This window comes from Garra rufa, chromosome 12, assembly GCF_049309525.1.
Source record: "Garra rufa chromosome 12, GarRuf1.0, whole genome shotgun sequence".
NCBI lineage: Eukaryota > Metazoa > Chordata > Actinopteri > Cypriniformes > Cyprinidae > Garra > Garra rufa.
Window position 1 is genome coordinate 20517867 of NC_133372.1, and position 13553 is coordinate 20531419.

The following is a 13553-nucleotide window of genomic DNA, read 5'->3' on the forward strand; positions in this document are numbered from 1 at the left end:
ATTAATTACAAAATATTGGCGCAAAAGCTATCCTTAAATGGGTTGTTGATGTGATGGTATATTTTCACTGTCCCACAAGATAAAAATGAATATAATTAATATTGTCGTTATTTAAAATGCAGTAAATAGTTAAACATGTATTTGTTCTATATGGACCTGTTGTTATAAAAGCTGCAGTGCTATTTAAATTTTTTTTTTTTTTTTGAGCCAAATGTCAAAATTGTCCTATGGTGTGACTGCTTCAAGCATGGTTCAATAAATTACAACTTTTATAAATTAAAAAGAAAAGCATTTTAAAAATTAAAAAAATTGTTTAACCTTTTAATTATTTTTTTTAACATGTTCAGTGTTAAATCAATAATTACATGAATTCAACTATTTTCTGATGTTTTTTTTGCAGAAAACCTGTACTGTCATGAAAATAAGTAGAAAATGTGATACTTTGTTTCTGAAACAGAAAGAATTGAGGGAGAGAAATTAGTGTAAGATGGAGGACATGAAAATATAGACAAAAAATAACAGAGATCCACCAGAAAGCAGGAGATCCTAAGAGAACAATGCAGAAATTAAATAGAAGAGCATACTTTCAGTAACATACTGATCGACTAAGAGACTGAATTTTGTTGATGAATGTTGATATTGTTTTTATCAGAATTAAATTTTCTTTCTCCTTTGACATGTTCAGAATTAAAGAGAAATACTTTAATAACTACCATTTATGTCCTTTAGTGTGAAGTATAATGTCTTATGATGTGACACATAAAAGAACCACAGATTTATTTTTATCTCAAAATATCTAAAAATAAAGAGTTGAGTATTGCAATAGGGGAGATATAAATATCACTCTTCTCAAAATGGTATGGTTTCACACAGTTTGAACGGATGACAGCAAAGTTTGTCTTGAAATTGTCCAAGTCATGGGGAAAAATTATGTTAATTATAATTTCATTATAATTTATTGTTAATTAAATAAATAACACTATAAGTGTCTAACAATGAAGATCAATCTTTCTCATGCTATTTGTATATTATTAATATTTTTTTTCTTAATTTTTGCTATGTCACAACAAATTATAGGACAAATTTGGTACAATAAAAAAAAACGAAAGAATTGACAAAGTTAAAATATACCCCTTATATTTTCTCAAATATCAGATTTCACACATAAATATATGCATTTGTTTTTAAAAAACGGCCTTTTACTGCCTATTTGTCAACTACCAAATTACATAAAATATGCAGTGTCTGTTTGGAGGGAAAATATCAGTGAGCAGCGATGAAGCAGGTAAATACAGGTGTAAACAAACTTCCGTTTGTGGGCTATTCATTTCCACATTCACTTCTCTCAATACATGTTCAAAGTAAACCAGGCTAATAAGATTCATAGTGGGAGGGTAGAAAGCCGTGTATCTACCATTCAGACGCATATACTCCAACCAGAAGCCAGAGAAAGAGAGAGCGGGCGAAAAACAGCCAGTAATGGTCATCCACACACAAGTACGAATGTAGGTGTGGTGTAAAGAACAAGACTTGTGTCTGAAGCATGGAGTTAAGCCTAGTGTAATTCCAGGTGCGTATAAGAGCGTCATGGATAAAGCGAAAGTAGCGCAGCTGAGATCAGCGATTGGGAATGTCGGGGACGCGTTAGTCATCGTGAGTCTCGGCGCTGAAACCGGTGCCTTTCCAGTCTGTTTTTCGTCGTCGTGATGATTTAGTGATGTAGATTTTCGTGAAGCACAGGTGGGAGCGCCGTGTCTTCACACCATAGTGCACTTGTTTCTCTTTCTGACTAAAACAACAGACTAAACATGGATACGCCGAGGGATACCAGGAAACAAACAATCAAAGCCAAATCAACCAAGCGCAAGAATAAGACGCACAAGTCCCAGAAGCTGTTCAGAAGGAGATCGCTAAAATCTCTTGGAAATTTCATGAGCAGGATTGTCAAAACTTTGGGCACTTTGGCACACTTGGGGGACGCGGACCAGCCCGACGCGGCGGAGGAGGATGATGGTGGGTTTGGAGACACTCTGAGCGCCCACAACTCTGGGAATTACAGAGAGAGCTCGGTGAGGAAGACCGCTGCGCCTTCATCTTCCTATGGATCTGTCAAAGACAGACTGTCCTGCTGCTACGGCGAGAAAACTCCGGGAGTTCAGGGTCTGAAGAACCACGGAAACACCTGTTTCATGAACGCCGTGGTGCAGTGCTTGAGTAACACGGAACTTCTAGCAGAGTATTTGGGTCTGGAGCAGTATAAATGTGAATTAAGTGAGCGGAGGATCAACGGGATGTTGAAGAGTGAGGAGGTCAGGGGGGAGGTGACGGAGAAGCTGGCATCGCTAGTGAGGGCGCTGTGGACGCTCGATTACACGCCTCAGCTGTCAGTGGAATTTAAGGTGAGTTTCGATCAGCTTACAGAAGGAGTCACGAACGCTTCAAGCAATCAGTGTCGATAACTTCCCTAAAACATCGTTTGTTTTTTCAGTGTAGAGTGGAATAGTTTTATTTGGCTTAAACTGATACTAAGATCAACAGGTAGAATCAGACGCTTGATTCAGATTTAGAGAACAGGATAAAAGATTCAGAAAAGATCCGAGTCAAATAAGCTACATCGCTATTTTGACTCGGTCCGTTTATCAAAATGATCTGAACGATTAATTTATTAATTTGACTGAATTGTTGAATCTACTAGCGTTTCTTTCGCATTGATGTGGGCTCACGGAAATGGCTAGACTTCCTCATCACTAATTCAAAAGTCTACACTCCTGTGTATTTGGTGAAAGTGGGAGGGGCTTAGAGTAGGAGGCGACAGGTGAATCACCTGTCAACAATTCGACCAACTTGTTTTGCAACAATGCAGAATGTTTGTAATTGTCAAAAGAAGTTTTGTTAGAAAAACAGTCATTGTTTTTATTGTTTTCGCAAGAATACAAATAAACTTTCATGTTGCATACTAACTGACAATACCACTCTTTTAAACATTATGCATTTAAAAACAGTCAGATAAACCGCATAAGGATTCTGTCATCCACTAATAACAATCATAGCTTGCTCACAGCTATTTAGTTGTGTGTGTGTGTGTATGCCTTGAAGGCACAGTATCTACAGGCTTGTTGTAACTCAATGCTTGTCCAGAGAGAGAGAGAGAGAGAGAGAGAGAGAGAGAGAGAGAGAGAGAGAAAGAGAGAGAGAGAGAGGAAAAGAGAAAGCTGCACATTAGTCCACATTCTTAACAGACTTTGCCCCTGGTGTTCCCATTCATTCAGATCTACCGTGTTCGCCTTTTATACTGTGGACAGTTTTTGTGCTGTCAATAGACCTCATTAGCTTACAGCATCAAGGGTATAAAAGTGTACTTTTTAAAAATCCAACCTCTCCTAGAATTGTATAAGTACTTCTGAAGCAGTTATTGCAAAACATTTTTTTGATGTATGATTACAGTACATTTAATATGTTTTTGTGCACAAAAATTTCCATGCCAGTCATGCCAGCAACACCTTCTCTTCTATGATTTATATTCATTTAAGAGGTTAAATATAGTGGATGTAAGAATTTCTTCAGTGTTTTTGTAATGGCAAATCCTTTGTGGAGACTGAATGTTCCCACAAGGATAGTAAATCCTGATGTTTTTGACATTTGATGAGGAAATAAAAACTAAATGCTGTTTATCTAAAAAAAAATATTTTTGTGAGGGTTGGGTTAAGGTTTAGTAGATAGAAAATATTGTTAGATTAGTATAAAAATAATATATAAGTCTATGGCTAGTCCCCACAAAGATAGCTTTACAAACATGTGTGTGTGTGTGTGTGTGTGTGTGTGTGTGTGTGTGTTTGCGTCATCTTGGTTACCCAGCAAGGTGCAATACTGATACACACACCACCTTGAGCACAGCTTGTGCTCTGCTCAGACAGCATCCCGAGATGCATGTTTCTGATACCTGTCCCATTTCCATGCATTCCTCTTAACTTCTCAACAACACCTTTTTCGATTTGAATGTATATTATAACCAATATAATTTTAGTTCTTCTATCATAATAGATGGGACTTCAATAGGAACAGATTGCAGTATGATATAACATAATATGAATAGTGCTGTTAGTAAATCAAATTTAGTTTTGTGCTTGTCTTGTTTACAGGCTTTGGTATTGAATACAGTAAAGACATGAAAGTGTGTGGTAGAGGCCACAGTGGATATTTAGTCTCTGAGGTGAGGAGATAAATGATGAGGGTGAAGAGCAAGGGCATCGCTGATGGTCAGGGGAAAGTGAATAATACAGCGTCTGGAGATCAGCGGAAATTAATGACTGGCCTCCATATGGAGAAACAAGACAGACTTGATGACTTTTATCTGTCTCTTTGTGTTTTCCTGCTCTCTGATTTTCCTTCCTTCCTGTCTGCCTCTAAATCAGGGGTGTCATTCTCAACACACTCTCATGGCAATTTTTAACTATTCTGCATTTTGGCGAATGGATGGCTAATTAGTATGAATTTGTACTTCTCATTCATATGTTTTTGTACGATCTGCTGCTTTCGCCCCACTGACAGTTTAGAACTGGACCTAAATGCTTATTTTGTTCTAAAAATGTTAGATTTTTGTACGAATTAATGAGAAAACATTGAGACATTTATCCCTTGAGATCTGGTTGCATGCAAATTAAATGAATGAGTTTTATACTGCTCAGAATTATACTGTTACATGAACCAATACTGTGGTAAAACGACTGGAAACTTGTTTACTAATTTTGTTCTAATTAGGCTTTTAGGATATACAGGGTCTATATGGGCCTTTCCACAAGCAAACTGCTGTCCCACAACTAAAAAACACATTTACTGCTTGCATCACTGCTTGTTTTCTACAGTCAAGCCTGAAATTATTCATACCCCTGGCAAATTCTGACTTAAAGTTACTTTTATTCAACCAGCAAGTTTTTTTTATTTATTTTTTACCAGAAATGACACAGGCTTCTCCCAAAAGATAATAAGACGATGTACAATAGGCATCATTGCGGAAAAAATATGTCTCAGCTTTTACTTACATGACAAAGTGTCATGTCCAAAATTATTCATTCCCTTCTCATTAATCAAGAAAAGCCTTTATTGGCTATTACAGCAATCAAACGCTTCCTATAATTGCTGACCAGCTTTTTGCATGTCTCCACTGGTATTTTTGCCCATTCATCTTTAGCGATGAGCTCCAACTCTTTCAGGTTGGAGGGTCTTCTTGCCATCACCCTGATCTTTAGCTCCCTCCACAGATTATCAATTGGATTTAAGTCAGGACTCTGGCTGGGCCACTTCAAAACGTTAATGTTTTTGTCTGCTAACCATTTCTTCACCTTTTTTTTGTGTGTGTTTTGGGTCGTTGTCGTGCTGAAATGTCCACTGGTGCCCAAGGCCAAGTTTCTCTGCAGACTGCCTGATGTTGTTGTTGAGAATTTTGATGTATTGCTCCTTTTTCATGGTGCCGTTTACTGTGATTAGGTTCCCTGGTCCACCGGCTAAAAAAACACCCCCAAAACATTAGGTTCCCACCACCATGTTTGACAGTGGGGATGGTGTTCTTAGGGTTGGAGTCTTCTCCTTTTTTACGCCAAATGAAGGCTACATCATTGTGGCCAAACAATTCAATTTTTGTTTCATCTGACCATAAAACAGCAGACCAGAAGTCTTCTTCTTTGTCCAGATGAGCATTTGCAAAGGCCAAGCGGGCTTTTGTGTGCCTTATCTGCAGAAGTGGTGTCTTCCTTGGTCTGTGTCCGTGGAACCCAGCGGTGTGCAGTGTCCGTTGGACTGTCTGCCTTGAGATGTTGACACCAGCAGAGCCCAGATTCAGCAGGATGGCCTTGGTGGTGATCCTTGGATTCTTTTTTACCTCTCTCACTATCCTCCTGGCCTGCACAGGCGTCACTTTTGGCTTCCCACCACATCCTCTGAGATTTTTCACAGTGCGAAACGTCTTGTATTTTTTAATAATACTTTGCACTGTAGCCACTGGAACTTCAAAACATTTAGATATGGTCTTATAGCCCTTTCCTGACTTGTGAGCAGCCACAATGTGCAGCCGCAGGTCCTCGGTGAGCTCCTTTGTCTTAGCCATTACTGTCCACAAACCAAAAGCAGAGAGCTTCTGTTTTTCACCTGTTGAGTTGATTAAAACAGCTGTTCCCAATGAATCAAGGTAATTAGGATGCTTTAGAACAGCTTGGACTATTTGGAATGGTATAGAACTTTGGATTTTCCCATAGACTGTGACAGTTTGCAAAGGGTATGAATAATTTTGGACATGCCACTTTTTGTTCAAATGTAAATAAAAGCTGAGAAATATTTTTTTCCACAATGATGCCTCTTGTACATCATCTTATTATCTTTTGGGAGAAGCCTGTGTCATTTCTGGTCAAAACTTGCTGGTTTAATAAAAGTAACTTTAAGTCAGAATTTGACAGGGTATGTAGTATGAATAACTAACTTACACTAGCTTCTCTGTTCTTGTTGTATTCTATCTATCTATTTTTAGGCCTATAACACTAGCTTGCTTTTCTTTTTTTTTCGTGTACTGCATTAGGTTGAATGAGATGATTGCTTCCATTGTCCTCTTTTGTAAGTCGCTTTGGATAAAAGCGTCTGCTAAATGTCCAAATGTAAATGTAATGTAATGTATATAAAATCATCATTTAGTGGATACTTGCAATTGGGAGGCGGCTATCCTGAAAACTAACCACTGTGAAACTAACTTATGAAAATGATATTGAAATAATTTTTGCATTTCATTCCATTGTTGTTTTTAAAAATATATATTTGTGATTTTTAAAAAAAAGTGAAGTTAAAAAAAAAATGATTTATTTTATATTTTCTTTGTTAATTATGTGTCCCACATTTTCATGTTACTACTGAAATGGTGTATGTTTTGGCTGAGACTGATTTTAACTGCACCCCTACATTTATGATCAGGAAATATTTCACTCTCTCTCATAGCTAGAAGATTTCACTTTTTGTTTTTAAGGCTTTAAATGATCTGGCACCTTTTTACTTATCTGAACTTGTGGCTGTTAACAAAGCTGCAAGATGTTTAAGATCATCAAATCAGAAACTGTTAAAGGTTCCCAGATCTAGGCTAAAACGAAAGGGAGACCGGGCTTTTGCCATAGTTGGCCACAAACTGTGGAATAGTCTCCCCTTATCTATCAGGATGATTACTACAGAATCTCTTTTTAAAACAAAACTTAAAACCCACCTTTTAGAAAAAGCTTATAACATGTGAGTTGTCTTGAGCTTGTCTTTGTTGCATTTCTTTCCTCTGTATATACTACTTCTTGTGCTATCTCATTCTATTTATTTGTTATCTGTTTTTTTGTTTTATTTATCTGTTTTTTGTTCTATTGTCTTTGATTGTTTTATATTATTATTTTTTATTGCTGTTGCAAAGCATAATGGTCAACGACCGTTGTTTTATTGTGCTATATAAATAAATTAAATTAAATTAAACTATACATGGTGAGTAGATAGACCTCATAATTTTGAGGTAAATATGTTCAAAAGTATGAAAAGTGTAACTTTAAAAAATGTCACTACCAAACACCTTTTTTTTAATAATTGAACACATTTTTGGGAGTTATTCCATAACATTGACTTTTTGTACTTTTTTTTGGGTGGTATTTCATAAAATTGTTACGACCGTAACATGTCATCATTGTTTCGGTAGTGACAAAAGGGAACACATAATCCTTATTTGGGGGAAATTAACGCAATTTTAGTATTTCAGTAGTGTTTTAGTATGTGGGTTAAAATTCTATAATGGGATGTGGTCGCTACCAAAACATTACTGTTACTATTGAATATGAGCTGTCATGACTGAAGCATGATATGTTTTGTTAAAAAAATTTATACTGATTTTTCAACTAAGATGTAATGACAGTGTTTGGTTCAATGTATATTCAAACTAATGAATCCTTAAGTTTGAAATCAGTATGATGAAAAAAAAAAAAAGATTCAAAATCACACTTAAATATTGTTAAAAGTATAATTTCCAACTTTAAACCAATTCTGTAGAATGAATATAACAAATTTGTAAATATCACATGTAACAAAATTGTACAATTTATTTAAAAAAATGCCTGAGTAGTATTGATCACCCTCAAATTCTACAGCTTTTTACATAACTTATATATATAAAGTTTGTATATAATCTTTCCACCTTATTGCTGTTAGCAGCAAGTTGTAAAGTAAAAAAAAAAGCACTTTAAAATGAAAAATTAAGACAAAATGCCCTGAGGTACTATAATTAAAATTTCATAGGTTGAATACCCTTACGGAACATACGTTTATTCAAGTGTGCTATTAGTATACTTTATTAAACTAAAAAAATAGCAAAGTATACTTTCAGTCTCCTTATACTTCTCAGAAATATACGTAAAATTACATTTAAGTATACTTATACTTAGAAAAAGTCTAAATATATTTGAGCTAGCTATTTGAGCTCAGAGCTTTTGTGGTCTGAGAATACACTTGGGGAGCTATTACACATCTTCTGTACAGAATTGTGAAAACACAAGTGAAGAAGAAACCGAAACAACAGATGCTTCCACATGTAATCTAACACAATCATCAGACATAAAACAGCAAAACAACATCAAAACCATAGATATGTAAAACTGTGTAACGTTATGGAATAAAATGTCGACCCATGAAGAGGTAATAATGGATGTCAAGCTTTGGGGTGTTGATCAACTCCATTTACGTTGTGATAATCATGAATAGTCTTTTTTTTTTTTAGCTTTTTGTTCAAAATGTTGATTATTTATTTATTTATTTATATATATATATATATATATATATATATATATATATATGAAACTTACCCACATTCAAGTGTTTATAAAAAAAAGAATGTATGAAGCTAGAATAAAATCTTTTTGTTTACAAGCAGATACCTTGTTCTTTCTTTTGATGTTTTGTATGTTCAGATATTCATATAACAAAGTAAAGTTCAATTAAAGAAAATTACGAGTATACTTGCAGTATAAAACTGCTAAACCAGTAGTTTACTGAGACTATTTTTCGAAGTGTACTAAAAATTCATAAAAAAGTATTTAATTAATAAACTATCAGTATACCTATAAGTTTGCTTTTAGTATACTTGCAGTACAAATTGAAAACCTAGATGTAAACTAGTTGTGTGTACTCAAAGTTTACTACTGTTATACTTAAAAGTATACTTTTATATACTAGAAAGTGGGCCAGTTCAGTCCCAAGGAGTCTTGAAATAGTACACTTAAAAGTATACTACTAGTACACTGATATTTGCATACTTACTACATAAAGTATAAATATACTTTTACTTAAGTATACTTAATAAAATTAACTTGAAGTATACTTCTTTTAGGTAAGGGTATTCCATACTAACAATATGGACATATATTTTAGTTTTCTTTTCACCATGTTTTTACTTTTCATTTTTACCCTCAAATCATCCCACAAGGTAAATATGGATTCCTCAGTGAGCCGTATTCAGCCCACTGGCAATGTCTTTGACACCTCTGATCTAAATGGAAAACTAGTCGATTCTAAAATGAAAAGAAGAATGTAGTGCAGGCACATTCCTGTCTGGTAAGCTTAAGAATAGGAGAGAAACTCTGCTAGCAGTGCTGAAGCTGAGGTTATGTAATGCCGTCATTCATCATGTTGCTTAGTGAATTGGCAATGGAACCAAGACAGGTCGTGTTAACCTGCTAGACTTGTTTGTCATTCTTGTGTAAGAGAAGGGAGAGGTTTGTCCTCGGAAGGAAGTGAATGGAGACCAGTCATTTATGTCTAAACTAATTCTCGCACTAATTATATTGGCTGCTGTTTGACTAGTGGACCTTGATATACTTAGAGAAGGTTGAAAGAGCAAAAATGAAATGTTTTACAATTTACAGGGTTTAAAAGTCTCTGTGTTATTATGTTTCACGCCATATGTGGAATTCAAACAGTCTGCTGCAGTATGAAAGGGCTGATTGTGAGAAAGAAAGAAAAGAGAAAGAAACTCAAACCTAGTCAGTTAAATTTAAATCTGCTAAGAGATGGGTTAGAGTTGAATCCCAGAGTTTATCCCCAGGATATGTCTCATGCACCTGTTGATCTACAGTGCCTGTATATGCATGCAAAATAAAATACACCCTGAAGTTAACTGTTGTTATTCACATTTTAGTTCAGTAGAAGTATCAGTTTACAGCTTACAGTCCTGGTTAAACAAGCATTAATTGGTGTAAATGTCATAAAGGTGATGTATAAGGACATCTATGGAACTTTGGACTTGTTTTACTCATGCAGACATAATTTGAATTGATAAAGAGTACCTCTGTAGGAACAGTGAGAATGCCCTTAAAGGAACAGTACAGCCACAAATATGTAATCATTTACTCACCCACATGTCATTCTAAACTGATTTTCTTATGTGGATATTTTGAGAAAATTTTATCTGTTTTTGATCACCATACAATAGTAGTCAATGCTAACCAAAACACCATTCGTCAAAATTGTGTGGAATACTGCAGGAGAAATAAATTCATACAGGTTTGGAACAAAATAAGGGTGGGTAAATAATGACAAAGTGTTAATGTTTTAATGTTAATCTCTTTAAGTCAATGAGTGGAATTTGAGAACCAGACTAGAGAGATTTGAAAATGAATCATACAGACCAGTTCTAACTTCACTCAAATGATTCATAGTGTAAGAATGAGCTGTTCACAAATTGGACATCACTACTGTACTTTTCTCAATTACAGTCAGTTGCTCACATAAAGTTTTGTATGGCTTTAGAGGACTTAGAATATACTGTACAAGTTGCATAAACCACTTTTATGGTGATTTTGCAGCAGTTTTTCATTTATTATAATTGCATTACACAAAGAGCAACCATCTTTAAAGCTTGAGATGAGGGTGAATAAATGAAGAATGAATTTTCATTTTGGTTGCACTATTCCTTTGATACAGTTAAGCAAGCACCATAATTGTTGTTCATTTTGTAAATAAACATTTCGGTTAATGTAAAACTGAAACCTTATGAAATGGCAAATTTATTCAGATTCATTATTATGTTGGCTTGGAGAGCTACTTTTTTCTGAGACTAAATTTTCTAAACGCATCTCCTCCTAGGCCTTTAATGCCACAAGCCCCAAACTTGGCAGATACCTGGGCCCTGATGTGAAGTTAGTTGCTATATCTTTTTAGACTGATCAGACTTACAGTTTATTTATTATTAATTTTTGAATATGAAAAATTTCCCATAGATTTACATGGGTTGAGAAAAAATGCGCCCTCTAAAGGAGCAATTCCACTCCACTGGAGGGGAGGGACACAAACCTCTTACTTACTGTCACTCTGAAATCGGTGGAAAAAGAAAATAAATACCGCCTTTAAAATTAAAATATTCCAGCGATTTAATCCAATCCACCCATCAGAACACATCAAGAGCTGAATTCAGCTGTTTGTGAGCTGTTTTATTTAAAACCGAAAGCTTTCCTTAAACGCGTACACTTTTCCTTCAACGCGTACATTCTCTGTATATGTGGTCACAAACGACATAATTTTCACGAATTTGACCACCTTTAAAATTTAAATACAGCGATTTAATTCAATCCACCCATTAAAAAATCAAGAGCTTAATGCAGGTGTTTGTGAGCTGTTTAATTTCAAATTTAAAGCGCTGTCTTCAGCAAGTGTGTTATATAGACGTGAGCTTTACGGCTCATGCATATGAGCTGTTTCATACTAACATGGGCGACGCGGCTCTGTTCTCCGTCTGTGTCAACAAAGACATCATTTGCACGTCTTTTAAAGGTATTTAAATACAAACACTCCAGCAATTCAACACAATAATAGTAGAGTAATGTATTAAAAAGGTCAAATGCTTGCTTATTTGTGCTTTTCTGCTCAACTACACAGCAAGTGGCAAACGCACGCGCTCCGAACTACATTAACCCTCGCTTCTGCCAATAAGAAACACTTCTCTCGGACGAACACAGACAAGATCATTTCAAAATGCATCATAGCTTAACGAATATAATCGAAAACAGTCGTTTATGTCTCAAGTGAACATAAACTGTTGAGAAATAAATGTGGATCATTATATTGGATTTCAACATTAAAGCGACCGCATTCTGCTTTCTGTCTTCAATGTTACTCCATAAAAAAAAACAGAAAATCGTTAATTTGTCTTGGCTTCTTTTATGTATGTATGTATGTATGTATGTCTGCATTTATTTATTGCTCTAACGAGGATCAATAATAATGAAAACAGTGCAATGTTCATGTGGTTCATATTGCTAATGTTGTCCAAAAGAGGGGGCCACAGGATAACTAATCCTTCAAGATCTCAATTCAAAGACCTATTTACAGTGTTTCATTTAGGTGAGAGAACTTTGAAAATAGCAAACAGGGAAAACAATTACAAGCATATAAAAACATACAAATAATTATTTCACATCCAGCTAGCCAACTCTGTTGAACCTGTTGTCATACCTAGTCTGCTTTTTTATTAGAATGTGAAATATCAAGGGCGCATTTTCGCAGCGGGCAGCTCAAGAAGGCCGGACACACAAGTGCTCTGCCTCTTTTGCCCCAAGGCTGCCCAGGTTGGCTCTCCAAGCCAACATTTAAAGTTTGTTTCCGAACTTTAGCTTCTAGTTAAATATATTTCCTTTGAGCAGTGGAAAATGCAATATTTGAGGATTTTAGTTCTTCTTAAGACATGAGATCCACAAAATGAGGTGCCATTAGAGTAGCAGTGCAGAATTCATATTACTGAGTAACCCATATATTTCTGGAAGCTTTGTGATTCGCAAAATCTGCTTCTATCCCAGATCAATCCAAATATGATAAGCAGATAAGGAGATTATTATGATCTGATTATGACATTGTGCTAATGTGCTCAGATTCCTTTTCATTCATTTAACCTGTTCTTGATGTCCGTCTTTGTTCAAAAGTCACACAGGACGTTTGGTAAATGTTAGTTTTTAGGCCTCAATTCATAGACTTCAAATCAAGTTCAAATTTGTGGCTTTTGAAGGCTTTCACAAGTTTGCTTAGAAGAAAGTGAAAAACTCTTTACTCAAATTATGGAGTCAGGTAAAAAAAAGGTGTTTGTCTTAGACAACTTTGCAGCTTAAAATGTCACTTTTTAGTACACTAACAGCACCTGCAACCAAACTGCAAATTAAATAACACCTCAGCTTGTTTGTTTTCAGAACATTGGTGATATATATTATTCATAGAACAGTCAAGGGCCGTACACAACTAAAATTATGTCTAGAAGGCTCTGTTTACACTCGGTATTAAGATGTGTCTACAATCACAAGTGGATAATGCTAAATACAGGTAAACACAGTATAAAAGGTTTTGAGCTTGTCCAATTCTGACCACTTCCTGTACTGAAACACATTCAGTCTGGAATGCTTTTGTAGTGTAGATGCTAATGTGGTTGAATGTGGTTAAACAGCAACAAAAGACCTATTTGACGCCCACCGAACACGTGAGCGTTCTGGGACGTGTTAAAAAAAAACTGTAAACCAAAA

General features: G+C 35.4%; 1 protein-coding gene across 1 annotated transcript in view; it reads left to right on the forward strand.

Annotated features, from left to right (window-relative positions):
- The first annotated feature begins 1638 nt into the window (after positions 1-1638).
- The window catches only part of usp43a (ubiquitin specific peptidase 43a), an 81035-nt gene continuing 69120 nt past the window's right edge, over positions 1639-13553 (forward strand). The window contains exon 1 of the mRNA XM_073852530.1: positions 1639-2399. Within this exon, the coding sequence (XP_073708631.1) occupies positions 1809-2399 (591 nt within the window). The 5' untranslated portion in view covers positions 1639-1808. The remainder of the gene's footprint in view (positions 2400-13553) is intronic.